We start from the raw sequence: 25,638 nt of genomic DNA, 5'->3' as shown, positions 1-25,638 counted from the left end.
GTTTGTAAAGCAGTGCTTGTCTGGAGTGTAACTGATGATTAATAATTATTTTTAATGTTGCCTTAAAAAAATGGAACCTTTTTCTTGTGTCCAGTACACATACTCTGCTCCAGTGCAGGAGTATAATGCATTGGTGTATGTGAAGAGGAGGGACACCTTCCATGTAGACACTTCTCGTGATCTCTATGGTAAGGTCCTATTAAGTTTGTTTGTTGTGCTTTAAACATATTGCTGTTAACGTTTTCATTATGAGCACATGTTAACTGTCTGCTGCTCCTCTTTGTCTACTGTGCTTTCAGTGACTCTGTACAACTGCTCTGTGGGTCGATCTGACTGCAGCCGTTGCCACACAGCAGACCCAAAATACGGCTGTGCGTGGTGTGGTGGTCCCCAGGCCAGCTGCCTGTTTTCAAACTCCTGCAGTGAACCTGTGCAGCAGACGTGCCCTGCTCCCGTCATACACTCTGTGAGTTTGGGAAATAATACAGTGCAGTGGGATTTATATTTGAACTGCTTAGAATCATAATTGGAGGCTTTATTGTCAAGTTTTCACTTTTGCTTCTTATTACTCTCACTTACTACTTATTGTCCCAAAATTACAAGAAAAATAATGATCAGCCATCACCAGTTAGATGGAACATGTTGTTGATATACTTATGGGTTTGAGACAGTGGAAGATATTATAATACTGGAGACCATTTGTGTTCTAGTGGAGTCATTATTCGAAGATATAATACATCCTTATCTTACACTAGGTCTTGGTGCAGCTCATCACTTCATCTGTTTAAGCTTTAGACCAACTTGCCACTGATTGGCTGCCCCTCACAAGCACAAGTTTGAACAGCAGGTGGAACGCTCTTCTTTGCTCACAGCCAGAGCTGTCTGTCGGAAGTGGGAAAACAAAATTGACGATATCCCTTCTCTTTAACATCATACAGAGGCAAGAGTAGAAAAAAGTAAAAACTAGAACAGTATGTTTGATAGAAAATGAGGAAAAACAACAGATCCTCTTTAAATAAAGCTTCTCAATGATCTGAGTGCTAAATGTACAAACACAATTCTGATTTTATGCCTTCAAAATAAGCTTTCTTTTGAGCTTTTGGCTCACAGGGGTTACTTGGACACAGACTGACCACGTTATTTCAGACTTTGAAACAGTGAAGCAGTATATGTACAGGAGATAAGGAGAGGATTTAAGCCTTTATTCCTGTGAGCAGATGTTAACTTTAACAAGAAGCAAGATATAGAGAGTTTACATCTGTTTATATTTTGGAAAATGAATTAGACCAAATTAGCTGTTAAAGATTGTGACACAGCTATCGCTCACTTTAAGGTTCTGAGGGAAATCATACTGTTAGTCCAGCTCTGAAAAAGTTTTTGGTTGATCAGTATTTCTTTGTGTTAAACGTCAGTGATAATAATGCCCTCAGAAAGTGTAAGTTGCACTGAATTTAACCCTATAATGCCCTTCGTATCATATTTGATACATGAGTTTCTGAGACTTCTATCTCATCAATGTGATCAATACTTGCCATAATTTCAAAATGTTATGGACAAAACTTTTTTTTGTCTAAAATTAACATTGTTGTTAACAAAAAGTTGCCAAAAACTCCCAATGTATCAAATGTGATACAAAAATGTATAATAAATATATAATAAAAATATATCATTCACAACATGATATAGCAAAAAACGTTTGTGGATTTTGTTATAAGGGTTAATAAACATCTCAGTTCCAAATAATCAGAATTTTCTGATGGGTACATTTTTTGATGGGCTGGGTCTTACAGGGTTAAAAAAATGTGTTTGCATTTGTGGTTTCACCACTTGCTTTGAATTTATTGTAATAAAGTACTTGGTTAGACCTCTGTTTTTTCTTTTGTGAATGCTTTTGCATTGGTCAAAAACTAGAAAGGTTGTTTGGATTTTTTTATTCCTGCCTCCAATCAGGTTGAGCCACTCTCTGGCCTGTTGGAAGGAGGCACCATGTTGACCATCTCCGGCTCCAACCTGGGTCAGAAGGCTGAAGACATCCTCCACTCTGTGTTAGTAGCTGGCGTGCCCTGCACAGTGATTTCCAACCTGTATGAGGTCTCCTCTAGGTATGCATGCACTACTGTTGTTTCTCATAGACTCTTTTTGTACTGATCAGAGAACTACATAAACATGACTTGGTTTTCTGAAGAGCAATGTTGGTCTTCCAGAATTGTGTGCATGACCAAAGCCAGCGGATTAAAGACGGACTATGTGTCTGTGAGAGTGAATGGAGGAGAATTTGGCCTCTCCAGCCAGAAATTCAGCTACCAGGTATATTAAATTCAGGTAGAGTCAGTTAGCTTTTGTTGACCTGTCTGTGAAACTTGGCATTTTTGTTGCATCAAAGGACACTAAAACCTACAATGCTGGGAGAAAAATGTGACTTTTAGATGTGAAAGTTTAGTAAAATATTCTTTCTATTTATTAATTGTTTATAAAATAATGAAATTGTGGTTCTAACACTGGAGGTGTTTGAAGCAGAGAACATCTGCTATTATTTCTGTTTGTTCTCATCACTTTGGTCCACATATCCATAATAACATAATGTGAGCTGCATTCTTTAACAATATAATTCATGCAATATAGAAGTCACACATCTAAGAAACAAGAAATCTTTGCCAAGTTTCTTAAACCATTTAAGATGAATTGCTTTTAACCACACGATCAGTAACAGAAACGTAATCACAAACATTTCTCAACAAGTCCACATTTTTAAATAAATCTGTGTAAATACATCTCCCTATATTAAATAATCGTTTAACATAAACACTGGAATTTCTTTCCATATATTTCCTTGGATCTCTGTCTTATTGAGAATAAGGCTGAGAGGATCCAAGTGTAAGAATAAGTTCTTGGATTTGGCAAACTGGGAAAGGACACAAGCCAGTCCAAAAGTCCTTGTTTCTCACTATCGACAGACTTTCTTAATATGCAACAAGAAGTAAACAGCTGTGTTACACTGTGAAATACAGCTGCTCTCTCCTTCTTCTTAGAGCCCAGTTGTGAAGGGAGTGTCACCTGAAAGGGGCCCCAAGGCGGGGGGAACATCCCTGAATATCACTGGCCAAAACCTTCTAACAGGTCGCCCCGCTGACCTTACCATCACTGTCGGGGACGTCCCCTGTAACATGTAAGGCACACGTGTATAATGGCCTGTTTGTGGTTAATGCAAAGTCAGTGCTACTGTTTTTCTTCATTTAAGGTTGTAAGGTCAGACTGACCTTTGACCTCCTCGTGTCACCTTAGGATCTCATCATTTCTTTGTTCCCCCCTCAGTGTATCAGAGGTGCAGAGTGACAGTGTTCAGTGTGTGACAGGGAGCAGTAATAAAACAGGAGACCACCAGATCACCCTGCATTACGGCAGCATCCAGCGTCACCTCAGCAGCCCCGCCTACCACTACACCAACAACCCCAACATCACCCGTGCCGAACCAGCCAAGAGCTTCCTGCAGTAAGTCTGAAAGCCCTCACATATTCAGCCTTCAAAACGTATTCTTACCTCTGAAGCTCTAAAAAGTTGATTCTGTTCATTTGGACGTAGCGTTTTCATCCAAGTGACTTCTTCAGTCTCAGCTGGCTGCGGGTTGTAACTGACTGCACTGCAACCTTATAAACAGTACATTTGCACAATGACTGAAACTAGCACCACTGAATGAACAATGAGCTGTGAGGTCAGTTCCTTGACCATTGATCAACATGACAATTTGCTGCGTCCAGTTAAACAGAATCACCTTTTTGGGATTTCCTTACTTGGGTGATTGAGCGTGCATCACAACATTTTAACCTACTCTGGTTGATTGGATTGTTACAGTGGCGGTCGACTGATCAAGCTGTCTGGATCCAACATGGATGTGGTGCAGGAGCCCCGAATGGTGGTGACTCTCTCCCGCTTCCAGTCGGTCGGCCAAAACAAGAAGAGAAAACGTCGGAGGAAGAGGAGCAAAGGAGAGCAATGGAAGAAAACCCTGGGAAGGTCGGTTAGGATGGTTCCTGACCCCGTCTGTCCCGGAGACCAATTCTGCTCCGTCAAACAGGTCAGTGCGTGCTGCTCAGCACAGAGCAGTTCATTCGAGTGATCTTTCACACCTTTTAACCCAAATGACCCAAATCTGCCTTTCTTATCAGTTCGTTGAGCGCTGTGAGGTAAACTCCTCCTCCCTCATCCTGTGCCGCTCTCCAATGGTGGACTCCACCATCTGGTGGTCACAGGTCACAGTGGAGTTCTTGCTAGACAATCTGCGCTTTGACTTCAGCAGTTTGAACTCTGAGCCATTCAGCTATGAGCCTAACCCCACCCTGCAACCCCTGAACCAACAGGACCCTCTTAAGGCATATCGCTATAACCCAGGCAGCTTCATCCAGCTGGAGGTGAGAGGAGAGGCAGCGATGTTTTAGTTTATTTATTTACTGACAAAATAAGCAGACATAACATATATCTCTTATGTCTTATTGCCTGTTCTCAGGGGGAACACCTGGACCTAGCCATCACTAAAGAGGAGGTGGTGGTGTTGATTGGAGAAGGTGTATGTGCTGTGAAAACCCTGACCAGCAACCATCTGTACTGTGAGCCACCACCACAGCAGCCTGCACCAGGACCAAACGGCAAGAAGCGAGAGGGCTCTGACAATCTCCCCGAATTCACTGTGAGAATATGAGAGTGTCACCACCGTGTGAGCGCCTGATGGGCCACTCAAGTTTGAAAGCGCCTCACTTTTTTATTTAACATGTATTTCAGGTCCAAATGGGCAACCTGAACTTTTATCTTGGCAAGGTTCAGTATGACAACCTGAGCCTGTCCACCTTCCCACTAGAGGCTCAGATTGGAGTTGGAGTTGGAGCCTCCATAGTGGTCCTCATTGTGCTCATAATTGTGCTTATTTACAGGTCAGTGGGTGGACTGAGAGTCTGTGTTTTTGTGTGTTTAGTGTGCAGATGAGTGCTACAGTGGTTCTCTACCTGCTGAATTCATGTTTGCTCACACATAAAGAAATGAGCAGTACTGGGTCCCAGTTTAGGTCACCCACTTGGACATGCAATCATGTCTCAAGGCTCAGTTCACACGCCCAGGTTTGAGTCTGACCCTGGATCTGCTCTTTCTCTCTCCCCACTTTCCTCCGTCCTATCAAATAAAGGCAAAAACCCAGAATACCCGAATATGTTACATGAAAGTTATAAATTGATTTATATGTCACTGAGTGAAATAATTATTTAATCCCCTACAGCTGAGCCAGAATTCTGTAGCAGATAGCCAATAAAATGAACTGAATGAATTACAGATACTGCTAATCTGAATTTGAAACACACCTGTCCACAGAATCATTTTCTTACACAATTTGACTGGATTTCCACTAATCGTATGTAAAACCTTCTTCCCGTCTGTTAGGAGGAAGAGTAAGCAGGCTCTTAGGGACTATAAGAAGGTTCAGATCCAACTGGAGAACCTGGAGACCAGTGTGAGGGACCGCTGCAAGAAAGAGTTCACAGGTACAGCATTATGAGGAAAAAAGAGAGCGGCGGCTATATGAATGAAGACGGGAGATAGGAGGGCCTTTTTCCCATGTTTCATCAGTTTTCTTCACCTCTATCGTTGCGATAGGCTGAGAGCAGAGAACCCCCAGATTATTTTATTCTGCCAGCTGCTATTTACAAGCTCATGCCTCCTGGCACTGGCCTGTAGCAGCAGCCTCTGACCTTTGTGTTCTTAATCACTTTGATCCAGACTTGATGACGGAGATGATGGATATGTCCAGTGACCTGGTCGGCTCGGGCATCCCCTTCCTGGACTACCGTATGTATGCCGAGCGCATTTTCTTCCCCGGCCACCGAGAGTCTCCTCTGAGACGAGACCTGGATGTTCAGGAGTGTCGGCGGCAGACGGTGGAGCAGGGCCTGGTGCAGCTTTCCAACCTGCTCAACAGCAAGCTGTTCCTCACCAAGGTAGTCGCTATCACAATCACAGCTAAAATGAAGCTTTGCAGAGCGAGGATTCATCTCCTCTTTTCTTCTCAGTTCATCCATACTCTGGAGAGCCAGCGGACCTTCTCCCCCAGAGACCGAGCCTACGTGGCTTCGCTGCTGACGGTGGCGCTTCATGGCAAGCTGGAGTATTTCACAGACATCCTTAAGACACTCTTGAATGACCTGGTGGAGCAGTACGTGGCCAAGAACCCCAAACTGATGTTACGAAGGTAAGAGGAGCCACAGTGATCAGATGCTGCTCATAGATTCAGTCTTTAGCATCTTCAGAAGCTGTGCAATGCTGCTGCACGTGTGTGTGATTCTCTGCAGAACAGAGACTGTGGTGGAGAAGCTGCTGACCAACTGGATGTCTATCTGCCTCTATGCTTTCCTCAGGGTGAGTCAACATAAAAGCAGTGATGCACAGTAGTAGGGATAAGTCTTTTTAAATAATATTGGGATATAAAACATTTTAAGACTTTGAGATTTTACTTGGGGGCATTTTAAAGTGGAATATAATGACTTTGAAATTAGGACCAAGCTCCAAAAAGCAGCCACTAAACCTCTGTCCTTTTTGTTTATTAAAGTCAGTGCGCAAACTCTTTAATTTCCCACAGCAAAACCCCCCCCAAAAAACATACTTAATTTATTGTTTTTGTGATCACACCATTCATAGAAAAGTACATATTTGCACTTGTTTATTCAGAGAGCCCTCAGAGCATGTTGTGTTGCGTTAAGGATTTCAGTGCATAAAGCTGACATTTGCACCAATGACTCAACTAGATATCGTATAACATGTAAATAGAAAAATTTACCCACACTGCTGAACACAGCAGTAACTTTTAAATAGCAGTTTCCAGTACTGACATGTCAAAACACAGAGGGGAATGAAAATCCTTCCAGTCACTCCAGTAGAGTGGAAACATTTCTAGTACATGCACTGATTCTTATATAGTGCTTTTCTACTCCTTTATGCCTCACCCGTTTACACTCATACATAGAAGCACTTATTTCTCCACCTACGTGCTTTCTATCTAATGTAGCATGTAGAACCACCAACCTCCTGATTCATAGGTGACCTGCTCCACCAATCTGAAAATATGAAGCTCAGGTTTTCCTCAAGGTTTGACTTAGCAGAACATTTCTTTAACACATGAAGTGTGTAGAGAAGCACTGTGTAAGAATTGGTGCATTGCAGTGTGTTAATTATTTGTGTGTGTGTGTGTGTGTGTGTGTGTGTGTGTGTGTGTGTAGGACTCAGCGGGGGAGCCTCTGTACATGCTGTTCAGGGCCATAAAGCACCAGGTAGATAAAGGACCGGTGGATGCTGTTACTGGCAAAGCAAAGTACACCCTGAACGACAACCGCCTGCTGCGAGAGGACGTAGAGTACAAAACCCTGGTGAGGGGAGTCTAGACTTAAATAAATAACCATTTTGGCTCTAATGAAAAATTCCCACGGAGGTTGTATTTTTCTTTAATTATCTTCCCCTCCTTTCACTCTTCTTTTCCCTGCAGACACTGAATGTGTTGGTGCAGGGTGGAGGGGTCAATGAGACCCAGCCTGTGCCCTCCAAAGTACTGGACTGCGACACCATTACCCAGGTGAAAGAGAAGCTACTGGATCAGGTGTACAAAGGCACATCCTTCTCACACCGGCCGCACGCCGACTCGCTGGACTTGGGTGAGAACCACACACACTGCGTGACACACCAGAAAACTGATGCACCTCGTGTCAGCCTCGAGGAATCTGGTACTTATGTCTCTTTATGATCTCTCTTTTAGTTTACCCATAAGTTGGGAAATCTAAAAGAGTAAACATGACCTTTATAAAATAAAGGAACAGCTCGATAAAATATAACCAAACAAATTAGCTGAGCGACGTAAAATGAGTGAAGAGGAGAGAGCTTAGTTCCACAGGATAAGTAGAAAGTACAGTATGATCAACCAGAATAGCTCCAAATTAAATAAAGCAATAAAACAAAATGGGGAAAAAGGCAGGACGTTTCACTGACTGCTATAAAGAGAGGGCTTCACTTGCATTAAAACACCAGCAGAAATATAGTCATAAACTGGGAGCAGACGTGGGAAGTCAGGTGTGCAGCTTCATCGAGCCAACTGAAGTCACAGAGCTGTAAGGACGAGTTCATCGCAATAAAGGAAATAACTGAACCAGGGAGGTCATTCACAAATGTGTCTCACAAGTAAACTTGTGTGATGGCTTCAGCTTTGGCTGTGGTGCCTGACACCTCTGAGGGTTGTGACAGGTATGTTTAATTTATTGAACGCCTGTCGTTTGATTCTTACTATGATCTTAACCATGTTTTAATAACTGTGCACTTTTTGACTTATGTACGTGAAAAGTGTTACAAGAATAAACATCTCTTGCTTCTGTGGACCAGGCTGTCAGAGACTGGGGTTTAGGGGCATGAGAGCATGAAAGATGCGGAAAACATCGGTCGGACCTTGACTGCCATATGATTGTTGGGTTTTTCTCTGTATGTATTATTGTAGGGTCTGCCTTACAATATAAAGTGCCTTTAGGCGACTGTTGTGATTTGGCGCTGTATAAGTGCGGCGCTCATGAATTAGCTTTCCTTTGTGTTCCTTCTTTTCATATTTGTTGCCCTATAGCGCCCCCTACAGCGTGACAAAAACAAATCCAAACCAAGCTCACTGACTGCTCAGTCTGTGAACATTTTCCTCAAAGATGAGAGAAAAACAGCCCACGTGGTAAATTTAAATTTTACAGCACTGTCAGTACCTGTGTGATAACATCAGCCTGAGCTGATGATGGGAGCACCTGAATGAATTTGTAAACATCGTTAAGTCACTCGAGTTTGCTAAGATGAGCATGTCCCACAAACACTGTGCTGATGTGCGTCTGCCTTCTGTCATGCAGAGTGGAGGTCGGGCGTTGCCGGTCATCTCATCCTGTCAGACGAGGACTTGACATCTGTGGTTCAGGGTAACTGGAAACGCCTTAACACGCTTCAGCATTACAAGGTCAGAGTTATCACTGAATGCTTTACAAAGCAAACTATACTGTTTCATAGCCTGGAATAGGACACGGCCGACACCAATGGCTGTTTGTGTTCCTCCCTAGGTCCCAGATGGCGCGACGGTGGCACTGGTCCCTCGTCATACCAAACACATTCACCATGACAACCATGACTACATAGCAGGAGAGAGTGAGTTTGTTTAAAATAAAAGATAAATCAACTTTTCAGCCAGTTCATCTTTCATTAGACTTTATTTGACTGTTACACTGACAGTAAAAACGATTCGATCATTTCCCTACTCATTTCTTCAAATTGTGTGAGTGTTTATGTGGAACATGAAGTGACAGATGGAGGAAATCAAAAGTAGCAAAACCAGAGAGCGAGTCACAGGCAAGCATCAAACCTGTGTGTGTGCAGAGACGCCAATGCTGGAGGATGCAGATGAAGGTGGAGTGAGGCTGTGGCATCTGGTAAAGGCCAGCGAGGAGCCCGAGTTGCCCAAACACCGCAGAGGCAGCCTGAGGGAGAGAGAGAGGGCCAAGGCTATCCCTGAGATCTACCTGACCCGCCTGCTGTCCATGAAGGTACAACACACACATCTGGGTCTAGTTCCATTGAGTAGAGACTGTAGGAAGGAGATGAGGAGTACAGGAGTACCACACTTTCTAAAAATCAGTCTGTTTTTTAAACTACACACAGCTGTTCTCCTAATTTGTAAGCTACAACGTTACAAAGTTAAACAGACACACACATATATTCTTTTAGCTAGACAAGAGCAGAGTGCTGACACTTTCACTTTCTTATGCTGTAATGTGAACTTTACTGTGTTTGTCAGGGGACGTTGCAGAAGTTTGTGGACGATCTTTTCACGGTGATCCTGAGCACGAGCCGTCCTGTCCCGCTCGCCGTCAAGTACTTCTTCGACCTGTTGGATGAGCAGGCAGCACAACATGGAATCTCTGACTCAGAGACCATCCATATTTGGAAGACCAACAGGTAGACGATAGTCTGATAGAGACTGCTGCTGGCAGACGATAGTGGGACTCTGTCATGTATAATACTGTCGGTACTGTTTCTCCAGTCTCCCTCTACGTTTCTGGATCAATATTGTGAAGAATGCCCAGTTTATCTTCGACATCCAGGCATCTGACCACGTGGATGCTGTGCTCTCTGTGATCGCCCAGACCTTCATGGACTCGTGCACGATTGCAGAGCACAAGCTGGGCCGGGTTAGTACGTTTGCAAACGCGAGTTTTCCAGCAGCCTCCTGTTACTCTTGTGTCTTTGAATGTCATTTGTCGTTCTTCTTCTTTTTGAACAGGATTCGCCCATCAACAAGTTGCTGTATGCCAGAGATATCCCCCGCTACAAACAGATGGTGGAAAGGTTGGATTGCTTAAGCAGCTCAGACAACACTGAACAGGTGTTTGTGAAATAAACGTATTTTATCAGTTGTACGTTTGAGGTTGATTACAGTGATGGTTATTGCAGGTACTATGCTGACATCAGGCAGACCATCTCAGCCAGTGACCAGGAGATGAACTCTGCTCTAGCTGAACTGTCCAGGGTGAGTGCAGCCACAGCACACACACACACACACACACACACACACACACACACACAGTGTGGCCGTTCACTTCAATGCCTTGTGTTTCAGAACTATTCGGGAGAACTGAACTACCTGGTGGCACTGCACGAGCTCTACAAGTACATCAATAAATACTACGACCAGGTGTGTTTCTACTCTTTTCAACCACTAGAGGTGGAACAGTACACCATGATGCAACAATGTGGAGACTGTCTAACAATGCGAAACACATTTAATACAATAAAAAAAAATCAGCTTTTTTCCTCTTAATTAATCAAGATAATTTTCATAAAATTCTGAAAAGTCTTTTCATCGATAAAATTCAGTTCTTTTTCTGAAGTAATCAATTATGTTCATTACAAAAGAGCCTCTGATTCACTCCAGAGCTCCGTTTCATCCAAGCAATAATGCTCCCCTTGCTTAGTTTCAGCAGCTTCTTTTTTGTGGGATGTGAACGGATCAAGGTTCATATCTAACCAGCCAATCACATGGCTGATGCTGTGTTTAGACATGTGGGCATGGGCAAGCTGCTGAATTTCAAAGGTGACTCAAGTAACTTTAGATGTGGCACGGTTGCTGGTGGTTGGTGCCAGAGTATTTCGGAAATTGTTGATCTGCTGTGATCTTTCCACACAACCATTTTTTTTTTTTTTTTTAGGGTTTACAGAGAATGGTTTGAAAGAAGAAATTACCCAGTGAGCGACAGTTCTTAAGGGGATTATACCCTGCTTTGATCACCTTAGCTTTGAACTGACCGGAAGGACACAGCAGCTCAGACAGCAGCAGAGCATTGCTTTATTACAGAACATGTTGGATACTGAAGCAGAACCAACACACATGGTGCCAGTCCTGTCAGCTAAGAACAGGAAATGAGCTCAACAAAATTGGACAATGACAAAAAACACTGCCTGGTGTGATGTGTATTGATTTCTGCTGCAACTTCCACCAACAAGTTAGGGTCACAGTTTGGTGGTCAGCGGTTAACATCTTTCAATGTTCAGGCTTGCAATGGTGGTGCAAAATGACAAAATCTACCATTTCCATCTGTTTGTGACACATCTTCTGATGGCTGTTTTCAGCAAGATAATGCACCATATCCCAAAGCTCACATCATTTAAACTGGTTTCTTGAATATGACCGTGAGTTCAGTGTACTCACCACAGTTAGCAGACCTCAGTCCAATAGAGCATCTTTGGGATGTAGTGGAATGAGAGACAAGATGGCTCTGACAACAAGTCCAGCCAAATCTCTGAGAAAGGTTTCCTGCACCGTGGTGGATCTGTGCTGGGAACAATGAAAGCAGTTCTCAGGGCAAAGAGGGCCTAGTGTTAACAAGGTGCACCCAATAAAGTGGCTGAGTGTAGAAGGTTGAGGCTAATTAACAGCAGCAACTATAGGCCTTACTCCAAACTGCTGTTAAAAGCACTAATTCAGGGGACAAAAGCAATGTGGGAAAAGTGTTAGAAACGGAGAGGAGTCTGAGCTTTTGGCTCAAAGGGAGTTTTTCCTTCCCGCTGTCGCCAAAGTGCTTGCTCATAGGGAGTCATATGATTGTTGGGCTTTTCTTTGTATGTATTATTGTAGGGTCTACCTTAAAATATAAAGCGCCTTGAGACGACCGTTGTTGTGATTTGGCACTGCATAAATAAAATTTAAAAAATTGAATTGAATTAGAACAGCCACTTCTGATTCTTTTTGGCCTTTATCTGAAGAACCTGCTTTTTAGGGGATTTAGTCAAGTCTACCAGGTGTTTTGGTTGTGCTAAGCTGGCCAGAGCCTTCCTTTTTAATAATGGACCAAATTGTTGATTTGGCCATTCCTGAAGTGTTTGCAGTCTCTCTCATAGATGAGAAAAATTGTCAATGTTACTTTAGAGCCTATGAAAATGTACTCAAACAAATTGTCTTGCTAAACTCCCTGAATTAAAACTAAAGTCTAAACTTCAGTCACATCTTGTTTGTTTGAGTTCAAATTCACTGCGGTGGTGCGCACAGGCAAAATTACTGCCCCAAAACGTATGGATATGACAGAATATCTTCACTGAGAAACGGCTAATGTTTGTCATTTCTATATTCTCAGTCTTTCTTCCTCTTCATTATTTTGCCATCAGATCATCACGGCGCTGGAGGAGGACGCCACGGCCCAGAAGATGCAACTCGGCTATAGACTGCAGCAGATTGCTGCTGCTGTGGAGAATAAAGTCACTGACTTATGATGGAGGAGAAATGTGTCAGCTGTACTGCAGTAACACCTGCCACTGTTACAGTAAACAGCTCGGGCACGCTGGCAGTTAACTTTAACGGACAGAGGGGAAGATGGACTCTTGAGGAGGATGTTTTTTGTTGTTTAAATTAGAGCTCACATCCCAGCAGCCTTTGTGTTTTGGTGACTGCTGACAGTGCTTTACAGTGCGGACACTGTGAGCTTCCTGTAGTGCAGGACATTGAAAAGCTCAGTGGATACTTTTATTAAAAAAGTCAGTCTGACCCGCTGTCACTCTGCTCACTTGGTAGCAGTGTGTGTTTTATCTCTACAGATAGTCAAAAGGTACAGCAAAGCTGGTGGACAGCCAGGTCTGCAGACTGAAAGTAGGAATCTTCCATCACTGTGGAGTCCGTTTTATGAAGCGGTACCTCTTATGCCTTGTGTACTTTGCTGCTGTATGGTTATTTCTTGGTGTGTGTCTGGTGCTTTATATATAGATGTGTGAGTGTGCGTGCATGTGGTTGTCCATATTCTCGTGGCTGTTAAACTGCATCGTGTATTGCCACGTTTTATGTTTCTAGTACAAAGTGGTGAAGTAACTGGTTCTTATATTTTGGATCTAAGAATGAAGAGTATTTTGAAAAGAGAGACCTGAATTTTAAGGTTATGTTTTTCACATTTTAGAACTTGTAGTCACTGCTCAAAGCAACATTTTAAAGTCGCTGCCACGCTCTACCTCAGCCTGCCGTCTTTCATCAACTGCTCTTATTTTCATTGGTAGAAGCTGCCTAATTACTGCTTAGTTTACCTTGGCCTGTTACACATTTGTCTGTATTGATGTAAATGTTGTGTGATTTGTAATACGATTTTTTATTTTTTTTTAAACAGAGCAGCAGCACAGCCGAGGAGACGGTGCTGCAGATTCACACTTAGTTGCTAACTAGTGTGAGAAATACTTTGCTGGAAGGTTAAAAAAACAATGACCCAATTTTTTTCCCCCTTAGCAATCCAACTATACCGTACTGTAGGAACATAAGCTGATATATGGTTATCAGCCCCAGCAATCCAACATTAGTCAACCCAGCAAAAACACTCATGTATACCTTTCAGGCAGGTCCATCTACCAGTACTGCAGCACCGCACACACGCACTGGACTGCTGTAAACACACACACACACAAATTCTTGTTTGTTAATTCTTTACCCATGTGAGAGATTGGAAGCAGAAAGTGTTTTTTTAAAGGTACTTAAACCTCACATGACTTACCATTTTTGTTTCTTGATTTTATTCATATTTGTGTGGATGTGTCTCTAGTGTACAAGTCACTGGAAAGTCAATAGGAAAGCGAAAAGTCCCTCTGTTTAAAAGACAGACCTTCAAAATGTTAAAGTGCAGTGTCGTGTGAACCACAGTTTTTATAGGTTTTTTTTATATTTTGTACATTTTAACATTCCTTTTTAGACTTTGGACATTGTATAGATCACACTCCTGGTATGTTTTTTTTTTTTGTGTGCAGTTCTCTAACTGGACAGTGTTTCGTGTGTTCCACATAGACCTTGTAAAAGATGGATGATGGTAGACTGACAACCTGAGGCCTTGAGTTTGTCATAAGGTTGTTGCCTCTTTGAAGCTGGAAGTGGCTGTTTGTGGATTTCAAAAAAGGCTGGATGCCTAGTTACTAGCTGGAAATATTTAACTGCTTGATTAACAAAGCAAACTAAAAAAGAACTGATACAAAGAAGGTACAAACATCATTGCTGGCATTGGAAACTGTATCCTGTACACACCGATACATGACAACCAAATAATAGTTGATGTTTTTTGAAAGGGAGTCTGTAGACAGAGATGGTTTGTAGCCATATCCTGTATATAAAAGATGTGTCGTCACCTCTGGCTTTGTAAAGCTCAAGTTGAGCATTTTTTTTTTACTTTCACCATCTTTTTTTCTTTTTCTTTCTTTCTTTTTTTTTTTTTTTTACCAAGGGGCTGGATTTGATTGGTGCACTTAGGAGCACTATATGCTCATCGGCTAATGATTCATGAACTTCAACTTTTTTTATTCAATTGGACCTGAAACGAGCCCACGGCATCACCAGGAAAGTGTTTTCTCAGACTCTTATACAACTGGATGTGTTTTTGCACCCAGAGCAGTCAACTCCTGCTGGCCATTAGAAAAAATATAGGTTTAAGAGACATATGCCATTGGCTTCATTTTGCAGCCCCAGTGGCTACGTCCATCTTTTATATACAGTTTGCATTTGTATTGGCATCAATGGTTTGCACTTAAAGGCAGTCACCATGGCCCAGTGACTGCATCTATCTTTCTATATAGAGTTTATGGTCCTGCAGTTGTGTGTGGCATTTGATCAACGTGATCATACTACTCCAGGCTCAGTAGATGTTGCTTGTAGCTTAGCTGGGCTGGGTATGGTTGGACATATTTTTTGATGCTGGTTTTTGTGTTGAACTCTCTTTCTCCTTTAATATTTACAGCAGCTCTTTATGTGGGAATTTGTTTAGTTTCAGGTGATTGTAGGATTGGAAATCAATGGGGAAACAGATTTTGACACAACTATAGAAACGATATAACAGAGTTTGAGTAGTCTACATGCATATTTTATAAAGTGCACTTGATTTTTGTTTTCTCAGATCTGATGTTGTTTAATGTTTTAATACACAAAGTACTACAAGTTGTAAATTAGAGTATCTACTACTGAAGTATGCTAGTACCCAGTCCCAAAAAAAGGTGACAGTAGAAAAGACTTTTTCTACCCACCCTCCACTCAAATGAAGATTTATCAGTTTGAGCCCGAAGTGTGTAATTACCAGGGTCAGTGTGTCAGAATATAGGCCATTTGTTACAACATTACATAACACGGGTAATAATGACTTTTACAAACACATGGAGTTTGTTCATCTTGAGCTGAGAGCTCAGTGATGAACAAAGAACCATTGGGGGGAATCTAGGCTGTATAAATTTGGCAATGTAGAGCAGGCTCTGCAAGGAGCAGGTTTAGGATGTTTCTTATTTTGTGTGTTAATATCTTTGTACATACTGATTAAAGATGCAGCTGTAGTGATTTAACCTGTTTAATAAGAGAAGGTGAACATTCTCACAAATGAAATAAAGTATTCTGAAAGCTGTCTTTTTTCCTTGATTTCAAAAACCTACCACTATGAGCTCTCTCGGGCATGTTAGGACTTAAAAACAGCTGTGCTACCAGCTAACATAGCCCTGCAACAAAGAGGGCCAAATAACTTCAAGGGCCAAATTGCAGTATATTTTTTCACATCGATATACGGGCCACAAGTAGGGGTGACGTGGGTCTAGTATATTCTTATAAAGAACAAATGAACTGAGTAGCTCAGCAACACCAAGAGGCCTGGAATGCAACAGATGACCTCAAATGTATGATGACAGAATTATTTCCATAGTTAAGCAATTTCACAACGTCTAACCAAGTCAAGAACATGAAAGGAGGTGGGAGTATCATTGTAGAGGCCTCCAGTCAAGTGATGGGTTTAGCTTACTGAAAGCTCTGTCACCTGCAGCAGTCACAGGCAAAATATATGCAGAGCAATACACACTTGTCCAGAAATGCTGTTTATGTGGGTTATAATGATAATGGATTATCACTATTATTACAATATTAGTATTGTGTAGAAAGAAAGGGTCTGCCTGCACCGATTACATGTTGGCTAAAATAACTCAAACATGTTGTTTTCTGCTAGAAATGAAGTAAGCTAACTAATACTAGGAAAGTCGAGCAGTTTCTTTCATGTGGACTTTGCTATGAGTTTAATTGGCACCTGTGGGTTTTTGTTTGTTTGTTTGTTTGGTTGGTTTTTTTGGAATAGTCAGACTTGGCTTTTAACTGAGCCATTCTACAGTCTCTCGCACTCAGCATCAGCCAGGAGTGGGTAACCTGGACCAAACCAAATCTTGAAGGTTAACAATTTTCGTTAAAAAGCAAAAAACTAACAGTTATACTGTTAGAATCGTCATCACTTTTCTCCCCTTTGCGATGCCCCTGATTCCATATAAAAGGCCGAGGTCTCCCTCCGGGCCCTCCCTCTTCCCTCAGCTGGGTTAGACGCATGGTTGTCATCGGGACGCGTGGCCTCGGATCTTCAGCTCCCTTGGATGCCGTGGACGGCGGGTGTCTCCTGGGTCTTGTATATTTGTTTGTGAATCTCCCTCTGTTTTGTCTTTTTGGTGCTGTGTATCATTTGAGTGCCTTGTTGCAGACCCAGCATCTCTGTTGACTTCACCCTTGACTTCCCCCCCCCCCCCACCCCCAAGTTGGATTCTATAGAGGTAGAATTACTGTTTTATGCCTAAGTAGGGTAAACAAAGGGGTAGACTGTACAATTGGGTGGTTATTTTTCTGTTTGGAGAAACAGAGGTCAGAGCAGTAACTATTCTAAATCATATACACCACAGGCATATGTAGTCCACTGTTATTTAATAAAATGAAGAGCAGGGAATAGGGAATTCTTTGTACGCATGCCATGGAGCACTCTGAATCAGTGGTCATAATCTTAATCATATACAAAAAAATGCAGACAGCAATAAATGTAGAATAACAATCATCATATGAATGGGGATTAATATTGTCTGTAATAAAGAGTCAAGTAATTCTCTAAATGAGATAAACCACTCTCCTCAACCCTATATGGGCAAACATTTGAGAAAGTTCATATTGTTCAATTTCCATGTAGTGTATTTGATGGAAAGCTGACTTGGAGACCTTAAATAGATCAAATTAAAACCAAACATAAGATCAACAATCTTTTGCACTGTTTATCAGGTTGTTCTTGGTGTGCATCTGGCCAGTCAGTGAAAAACAGTTACTGGCCCTGAATGAGATCTTGACTGTGGTTCTGTAGCTTATAGGCTAGATAATCTATTAGTGTACAGTAGACCTGGTGGACATGATGTTAGGTTCACCATGGGTTGAATAGAAGAGTCAAAAGAATATAGTTGTTAGATCAGATAATTTATTAGCACCTATTAGACCAGGTAAACAATGCAGACTAGATGCTACATATGAAATATATTCCAATTTGCAAATGTTGTACAGTAAGGGTGTAAGTGTTTATTTCCTGCTCATGTAGGTGTGGAAGGAACTGGATGTAGATGTATTGGGAAAACAGTCACTAAAGTTACAAAGAGCTGATTTACAGATACTATTAAGCAAAGATGAAGTCAAATTATTATAGTTGTTATAGTCATGATCAAGTCAAGTGGCTTTATTTCAGCCATGTGCAGTGATACAGTACACAGTGAAGCGAGACAACAGTCCTCCTCAACCATGGTGCTACATATGACATAACAGACAATCAACACAGGACTACATCAAGTGCAACACCAGACAGAACAGAACGATAAAGACACAAGACAGTGCAATAGAAAAGTGCAACAATGACAGTGGGTTGTGCAAAAGACTGAACACTGTGCAAAAAGTCACTTGATGTATGAAGGTGTGTGTGTCAGTCCAGTCACTGAGTGTTCAGGAGTCTGACGGCTTGGGGGAAGAAACTGTTTCACAGTCTGGCAGTGAGGGCCCGAATGCTCCGGTACCTCTTGCCAGAAGGCAGCAGGGTGAAGAGTGTGTGTGTGTGTGTGTGTGTGAGGGGTGTGTGGGGTCCTCCACAACGCTGGTGGCTTTGCAGATGCAGTGGGTGCGATCGGTGTCTGTGATGGAGGGAAGAGAGGCAGCTGCTCAGGATGCTCTCGATAGTCCCTCTGTAGAAGGTGGTGAGAATGGATGGAGGGAGATGAGCTTTTCTCAGCTTCTACAGGAAGTAGAGATGCTGTTGGGCCTTTTTAGTTATGGAGCTGGTGTTGAAGGACCAGGAGAGGTTCTCCGCCAGGTGGACACCAAGGAATTTGGTGCGATTGACAACCTCCACAGAGGATCCATCGATGTTAAGTGGACAGTGATCTTTCTGTGCTCTCCTGAATTCTACAATCAGCTCTTTTGTTTAGTCCACGTTCAAAGACAGGTTGTCGACTCTACACCAGTCTGTTAGCTGTTGCACCTCCTCTCCGTATGCTGACTCTTCATTCTTGCTGGTGAGACCCACCACAGTCGTGTCATCAGCAAATTTGATGATGTGGATTAAACTGTGCATTTATGCAGAGTCGTGAGTCAGCAGAGTGAAGAGCAGTGGGCTGAGCACACAGCCCTGAGGGGCTCCAGTGCTCAGTGTGGTGGTGGTGTTGGAGATGCTGTTACCAATCCGGACTGCTGTTCAGGCCCAGCAGGCTCAATTTTCCAATCAGGTGCTGAGGAATGATTGTGTTGAATGCTGAACTGAAGTCTATGAACAGCATTTGACATCATCGATGCACTTACTGATGTAGCTGGTCACAGATGTGTACTCCTCCAAGGTGTGGTCGCCATTTGTTGCAGCCTCCCTGAACACGTCCCAGTCAGTGTACTCAAAACAGTCCTGAAGAGCAGAAAGAGCTCCTGTAGGCCAGGTTCTCACCCGTCTCAGAACCGATTTGCAGCGTCTGATGAGCGGTCTGTATGCCAGAATTAGCATAACAGACAAGTAGTCTGAGTATCCGAGGCGGGGGCAGGGCTTTGCTCGGTACACACTGGGAATATTTGTGTAAACAAGATCCAGCGTAAGATTCCCCCCTTGTTACAAAGTCTACATGTCAATGGAATTTAGGAAGCACTGACTTTAGATGATGATAAATGGTAAGATCCTAAATGTATGGCAGGAGCACTGGAGCATCAATGACCCAGGAAGACATCTAATATTCAATTAAGTATTTGATGAGATATGCCAATATTCAGAAAAATTGGCAGGATCTGAATGGAAGAAATAATAAATGCCTGTTTCAGAGTAGAGCACACATTGTATTTAATAGACAAGGATCCATCTGGTCTCTGCATGCACTGCAACCCAAATCTCTCCAGCATGTATACTTGGAGCGTCAGGCCTATGATCAGGAAAGAAAAAGTATATTATCATAATAGGAACTTTCAAGGAGCTGAAGATTCATTTTACTTTGGAAGACCTCATTGGAAAGCCACTGCTGCAAGTTTATAGGTAACTGGTGTGGTTGTGAGAAGGATAGATTTATTAGAAAGAAGCTTTTTAAAAAATATTTTTTTTAATTTATTTTTGTCAAGTTCAAGGTAACACTCCAGTTCAGTAGGTGGCGGTAATGTACCTTTAGCTGGTCTGACAACCGCCATTAAACCAAAGAGTATAAGAAAAAGAAGCGGCAGAAGAAATATTAACCCCCCCACCTCAACACAATCGACCAAAATGGAGTAGTCCCGAAGGCAGTACTAGATGAGAATTCGTGTAATGTAATTCATTATTCGAACAGACATTATTCCATCGCAAGGAAAATTTAAGACTTTGAGAAACCGCAGACACCATTTTTGTTCCTGTCGCCAAGCTTTCTGCAAGGAACAGGTAACTCCAGCGAACTGGCTGGATTGCTAGCAAAGTTAGCATTAGCGGCTAGTGCTAATTTTAGCTAGCTATCCTTGTAACTCGACAATAGTAGAAATAAATCTTAGCATGATTTCTTTTGCACAAAATATTCACATAACACATTTATCTCGAGTCATACTTACTGTCACATTGCAACATCCCGAATAAGGCTATTTTTTTCCATCACACGCTGCAAGGCTAGGGTTGCTAATCTGAACGGTGTGCAACGTAGTTTGCACCAGCGTACAGCTTAACACCCCCTGTCTTGTCTATTCTACTTTGCTGTTCTGCACAGCGCTGCTTTGGTTAACCTAATACGCTAGTCTTCCATATAGAGGATATTCAAATCACAGTTCATTCATTTTCAAACCAGACCTTACTCTTAAAGGTGACAGACCGCATGACGTTAGTTGTTGCCATTCGGTTCAGCCGTCCAAATTGTTGTCAAATGCCATTCTATCGTATGTATGCAAATAGTCATGCGATGCACTGTGATCCGCTATTGCTGAGGTCTTAATTCAACAGGGTTCGTTCTGTGGAGGTTGTTCAGTATTGCGGCTTCTCTTTTTGCAGATATAATGGAGCCATCGGAGCAATCAGGCCCAGACTCAGGTTCTCAGGATGTCAACCCAGTGTTTCTGCAGCAGCTCAGAGAGCTGGACATCCCAGAGGAGGCGGCCAAACAGGTGGGGCTGTATAACCTCAGTGTGCACCTTATATCCTGTGACAGCATCACATTTCTTTAAAAGTTCATGGTACTTACTGTGTTAAATAATGTTTGTGTCTGAATTTAGGAATGTTTCTCACAGCTGTGTCACAAACACTGGAAATCGTAAAGCCATACTTGCACAGTGTGTGTATGTGTCTACCAATGTCTGTGTTCTAAATCTAAATGTATTGTACATAAGACTCCTATTTTATTTTTATGATTTTATCTTTATATTGTTTTAGTGTACACTGAGGGTCATGGGAGCATTTCAATTTCAAATTCCTGTGTATGATCTGTACATATGGTTTTTTGACAATAAATTTAACTTTGACTTTGTCTAAATCGTAATGAGTCACAATAGCAACTTCATTGCTCCAAATAACATTACAGTGTTTGGACTATTGATTTATTTTGTCCTCAGGAACAGTTTCTTCAAGGACTGATCGAGGATACAGCTCTGCAGTCTCAACTAAAACAAAAAGGACTCACCAATAATTAGATATGCGGAAATAATTCCTAATAATATCTCATCAATGAGGAAACTAACTGCAAAAGATGACAATTTTGGAATTGAATTAAAAAAAAATTTTCTTGGCTACCAAAATAAAGTCTACTTTTACATCACGGTTTTGTTTTCTGTCCCTGTCCATTGTCTGTCTTCACTGTAGGCACTCTTGCATACTCGGAATGTGTCTGCCGAGGAAGCGGCCATGTACTACTTCAACAAGCTGGAGAATGAGGTGCCCATAAGCTAGCCTTAATCCCTGCAGGTACACCTTGGTACATTGGACCTTGTGGAGTTTATCCAAAGCCAAATCTCAGTGTCTCTTTGTGTGTCTGCTATTTAGGAAGAGGGTGATGATGACCTCATTTACAAGATGGTGTTTGTGGTGAATATGGACCTTGCCATGGGCATTGGGAAGGTTAGTTCGATGGGACCATTTTTTCAGCTTTTGTGTGTGTGTGTGTGTGTGTGTGTGTGTGTATTAATCCCTGAGGAAATTATGTGGTTACAGTTGTGCCCAGACGATAAGGACAGTAACAGACTGTAATATATTCTTTCGTTTTATTTAATTCAAAGTTACAAAATATAACAAATAGCTTTAATATATACAAATAGCTCAATTACAAATATCTAGAATATTACAGAGATTACATATATATGATTGAAATTTTACACTAAACTGTAAAACTTTATTGGTTAGTTTTACTTAGAGGATATGCAAAAGAGTGTAACTATTGCACTGCGTACTGTCACCCCCTGGATTGAAACAGAGGCCACAGGTTTCCTGGTCGTCCTAACATCCAAAATCAGTTCTTTGGTCTTTGTCACATATTCTGACAAATGAAGCCATCATTACTTTGCATGAACAATGCATTTTGAAGTCAGTGATTTACATTGGAGGTACTCAAGAGTGGTCATTACAAATGTTGTATTTTTAACTGCTACTAAACCAAAGAAAACAAGGGAATGAAATGAGGGTTTACAGCTTTCCTTCCATAGGAAGAGGAAAAACAAGGGGAAGGAAAATTCCAAAAGACCTGCAGCTGTCTTCTTGGCACGTCTGCTTGCACGCATCTGAATCACTCATCCATTGTTGGTTTTTGCACTGAAAAAATTAAAAAGTATATATTTTTTGTCTCATTTTGGGTTAAAGTGGGAGTCATTAAGCTGCTACATACTGCTGTCGCTTACAGCTGAGGTACTTTTTCTTCTCCACATGTCAGCTCATGAGACAGCTGAAGTTACATAAGATTTAATGTTGTGTTACTGTAAACAGAGTGTTGTTGTTGCTTTTTTTTTGTTTTTTGTCATTTTATGTTAAGTTTGTGGGAAATGTAACACTGAATTGATTGAACTTGACACTGTTTGTGTGCAGGTGGCTGCTCAGGTTGGTCATGCTGCTGTGGGCTTGTACCAGGCTCTACAAGAGAAGAACAGCTGGAGGGAGATGGCCTGGAGGTGGGATCACAGTGGGTAAGACCACAGTATTATTTTCTAGAAGACCTGATGCTTTATTTTGGAGCTCTTCTTAAATATTTTTCAGCATTTCTTTGTTCATTAAAAGTCCTCCTGTGTCAGAATAGTGCTCCAGATTGCTATCTACATTGACAATCGGAGGAAAAAAAAAAAACATGTTCATGTTGCTGATACAGGGCCAAGAAGGTGGTGGTCCAGGGCACCAATGTGGCTCATCTGCTGGAACTGCAGGCCCTGGCCATGAGCCTCAGTCTGCCCACATATCTTGTCCAAGATGCGGGACTTACCCAGGTAAAAGAATTTTTATCTTGTATCCAAATATCTGTGGTGGTGCAAGTAGACATTCCAAACATATTGTTACATTATCAGTAGTAATAGTTGTGGTTTAAAAACAAAAAGTCAGTTTTTGTCAGGATTGTACAGTGGCTTGTCATGAAGATGTGTAAAGCTGAGCTCTAAACCAACCCTTCTGGTCTTTGGAAGGTGGAGTCTGGGTCCCGCACTGTCCTGGCAATCATGGGGGAAGAAGAGATGGTGAATAATGTCACTGGCAGTCTGAAGCTGCTCTAAACGGCTTCTAGCTACAGCTCGGGAGAGGCATGACTCTGCAGTGTCACAACGATGCCAGCAGAGGACAGCATTTCCCAGCAGTAGGGAGAGTCTTGAACTTGACTCTCCCTGAAACATGTTCCTCCCCACCAGAAAACAAACACTCTGCCATTTGTTTCCCTTTCTGTTCTCTGTATAAGCTGCTTAGTAGAAAGCAAGAGGAAGAGAGACTGGTTCCTCACTGAAGAATAGGATAAAGACAGTAGGAAAAAAAGTGTTCCCCCCCAAAAAAATATGACCTAAAAAAGTAACCTGCTAAGAATAGTCTCAGTAGAATCTCAGTCAGTATACACATGCTTAATCTGGCCACTTTCAGTGTATTTCCTGGTTAGCCAATATTGTAAATATGCTTATTCAAAGGGCCTTTTAATGCAGACACACACATTTATGTCATTAAAGTTAAAACTTAATCAGATGTAGTACTTCTGGCGAGTCACTGTTCCTCAGTGAGGGTGATCTATTATCTAATATGTGAACACTCTTTTTGATGATGTAATGATTTTGTGTCTATATGCAACTTCTCCCAAAGATCCCTGATCTAGAGAGTCACTAAAACCACTTATTGATAAACAACTATATTTTATATACACCTGCTTGTTAGGGCCATATTCTGTAGAACCTGTGGTGTGCCATCATAAATAGTATGCACAGTTACTAGACATTGATGTATTGTTTTTTTGTTTGTGCAAAGGAGGTAAAAAGTTAGGTTTGGATTTTCTTGTTTGAGTTTGATGATAGAAGTTCTGTGAAGCCAAATTGTCATGTAATAAGTTTCTGCACATTAATCTCAATACACACAAAATTGTGTGAGCTGTCATGTTTCCATGTTGTCACTAAAAAAAAAAAAAAAAAAAAAAAAAAAAAAAATATATATATATATATATATATATATATATCTTGAGCAAGTCCATTCTGAGCTTATTACTTAGGATCTTGTGTAACAACATTCATAGAGGGGGCAAGTAGTGTCATGCATGCAGTATTAATATTTATTGAACAGACTGTTGTGATCCTATGGTTATGTCATTTTTAGTAATGTGTCCACACTTTGATAACACCTGTCTTATAAATGGATTTGTGTAAGTGCTTCAGATTATAAGGACAATTAAAAAAACAACGACAACCTCCAAATGAAGTAACAAGGTGTGCATTGTGTTTTCACATTACAGAACCTCACGCAGAGACGATGAGCAGATGAAAGATTTACTGAAGCTGTGGCAGTGAACACAGTGTGGGGGAGGGTTGAACACAGCAGTGTTGCAGTGCATAGTTTGGACTGGGCCACATGACACTGCTTTTTCACAGCAGTACTGTTAAGTATGTCCACAGCATGCCAACACAGTGCGGCTGGGAAACTTGGTAGTTTCCCATCTGTTAATAAGCTCAAGACCTGCTTTTAAAAACAATTTCAGTGTTCAAAGAGGGATATGTGAATGTTATCTTAAGTAATCAGATAAACATCAAACACTGCAACTGTGCTACGTACCTGTTCACCATAAACACATTTGTGTATTTAGGTAGATTGATACTAATTTGGAACCCTGGCTTTGACGTTTACTTTAACCCTTCAGATGTATTTGAACAAAATATAGTTCTTATGTCCAGTTTAGCCCAAAGTTGTACCTCTAAAGCACTTCTGGGCGTGGTATACTACTCTAATCAGTCAAATATAACCAAAATAGAACTGTCAAATCTTTTTGACGTCGATTGTTTTTCTCGATTCTGTTATCTGAGTATCTAAGAGCTAACTTTATTATAGAAGCCCCAAAGTACAAAGTACAAATTGTGTTATTCTTGCTGTCTAATCTCGTCGTTCGTCAGACCCTGCAACAAATGACGTTGGCATTTATCACCATAGCCAATCCAAAGTCGCTCCTGAGTCTCATGACACGATAACAAACCAATGGCGTCATCGTGACTAGTTTGATTATAAATGTGGCAAAATTATCCGTCGTGTACTTGTATCTTTTGAAAATGTATCCCCTTAGATGATTTTGTATATCCAGTGTGTGCAGTAGGCTGGGCGACAATGTTATAGTTCGGCTGCGTCTCAGTGTTCTTCTGTATAAATGCTAAAATCA

General features: G+C 41.6%; 2 protein-coding genes across 5 annotated transcripts in view; both read left to right on the top strand.

Moving 5' to 3' along the window:
• The window catches only part of plxnb1b (plexin b1b), a 100,334-nt gene extending 84,405 nt beyond the window's left edge, over positions 1-15,929 (top strand). For 3 of the 4 annotated variants that reach the window (XM_063474886.1, XM_063474888.1, XM_063474885.1), the window contains 24 exons: positions 95-188; positions 300-466; positions 1,951-2,102; positions 2,205-2,307; positions 3,030-3,166; positions 3,313-3,489; positions 3,850-4,072; positions 4,164-4,406; positions 4,502-4,681; positions 4,774-4,922; positions 5,422-5,522; positions 5,758-5,975; positions 6,048-6,226; positions 6,327-6,393; positions 7,251-7,397; positions 7,514-7,679; positions 8,898-9,001; positions 9,102-9,186; positions 9,415-9,581; positions 9,833-9,993; positions 10,079-10,226; positions 10,319-10,383; positions 10,489-10,729; positions 12,697-15,929. In XM_063474886.1, the coding sequence (XP_063330956.1) occupies positions 95-188; positions 300-466; positions 1,951-2,102; positions 2,205-2,307; positions 3,030-3,166; positions 3,313-3,489; positions 3,850-4,072; positions 4,164-4,406; positions 4,502-4,681; positions 4,774-4,922; positions 5,422-5,522; positions 5,758-5,975; positions 6,048-6,226; positions 6,327-6,393; positions 7,251-7,397; positions 7,514-7,679; positions 8,898-9,001; positions 9,102-9,186; positions 9,415-9,581; positions 9,833-9,993; positions 10,079-10,226; positions 10,319-10,383; positions 10,489-10,729; positions 12,697-12,801 (3,579 nt within the window). In that variant the 3' untranslated portion in view covers positions 12,802-15,929. The remainder of the gene's footprint in view (positions 1-94; positions 189-299; positions 467-1,950; positions 2,103-2,204; positions 2,308-3,029; positions 3,167-3,312; positions 3,490-3,849; positions 4,073-4,163; positions 4,407-4,501; positions 4,682-4,773; positions 4,923-5,421; positions 5,523-5,757; positions 5,976-6,047; positions 6,227-6,326; positions 6,394-7,250; positions 7,398-7,513; positions 7,680-8,897; positions 9,002-9,101; positions 9,187-9,414; positions 9,582-9,832; positions 9,994-10,078; positions 10,227-10,318; positions 10,384-10,488; positions 10,730-12,696) is intronic. The other variant, XM_063474887.1, reaches the window with a different exon arrangement.
• Positions 15,930-20,031: 4,102 nt separating this feature from the next.
• si:dkey-19e4.5 (UBA_like_SF and PTH2 domain-containing protein) lies at positions 20,032-24,688 on the top strand. The gene is made up of 7 exons (XM_063474884.1): positions 20,032-20,237; positions 20,832-20,944; positions 21,636-21,707; positions 21,816-21,890; positions 22,848-22,945; positions 23,125-23,239; positions 23,432-24,688. Exons 2-7 carry the CDS (start codon positions 20,837-20,839, stop codon positions 23,516-23,518), a joined length of 555 nt encoding a protein of 184 aa, XP_063330954.1. The 5' UTR covers positions 20,032-20,237; positions 20,832-20,836; the 3' UTR covers positions 23,519-24,688.
• Positions 24,689-25,638: the final 950 nt, after the last annotated feature.

Source organism: Pelmatolapia mariae, linkage group LG5 (genome assembly GCF_036321145.2).
Source record: "Pelmatolapia mariae isolate MD_Pm_ZW linkage group LG5, Pm_UMD_F_2, whole genome shotgun sequence".
Lineage (NCBI taxonomy): Eukaryota > Metazoa > Chordata > Actinopteri > Cichliformes > Cichlidae > Pelmatolapia > Pelmatolapia mariae.
This window is presented reverse-complemented; position numbering and strand designations above follow the sequence as displayed.

Coding starts and splice junctions, on each gene's coding strand:
- si:dkey-19e4.5 (XM_063474884.1), top strand. CDS start 20,837: ATGGAGCCATCGGAGCAATCAGGCCCAGACTCAGGTTCTCAGGATGTC. Junction 20,945..21,635: donor CAGAGGAGGCGGCCAAACAG/GTGGGGCTGTAT, acceptor TCTTCACTGTAG/GCACTCTTGCATACTCGGAA. Junction 21,891..22,847: donor TTGCCATGGGCATTGGGAAG/GTTAGTTCGATG, acceptor GTTTGTGTGCAG/GTGGCTGCTCAGGTTGGTCA.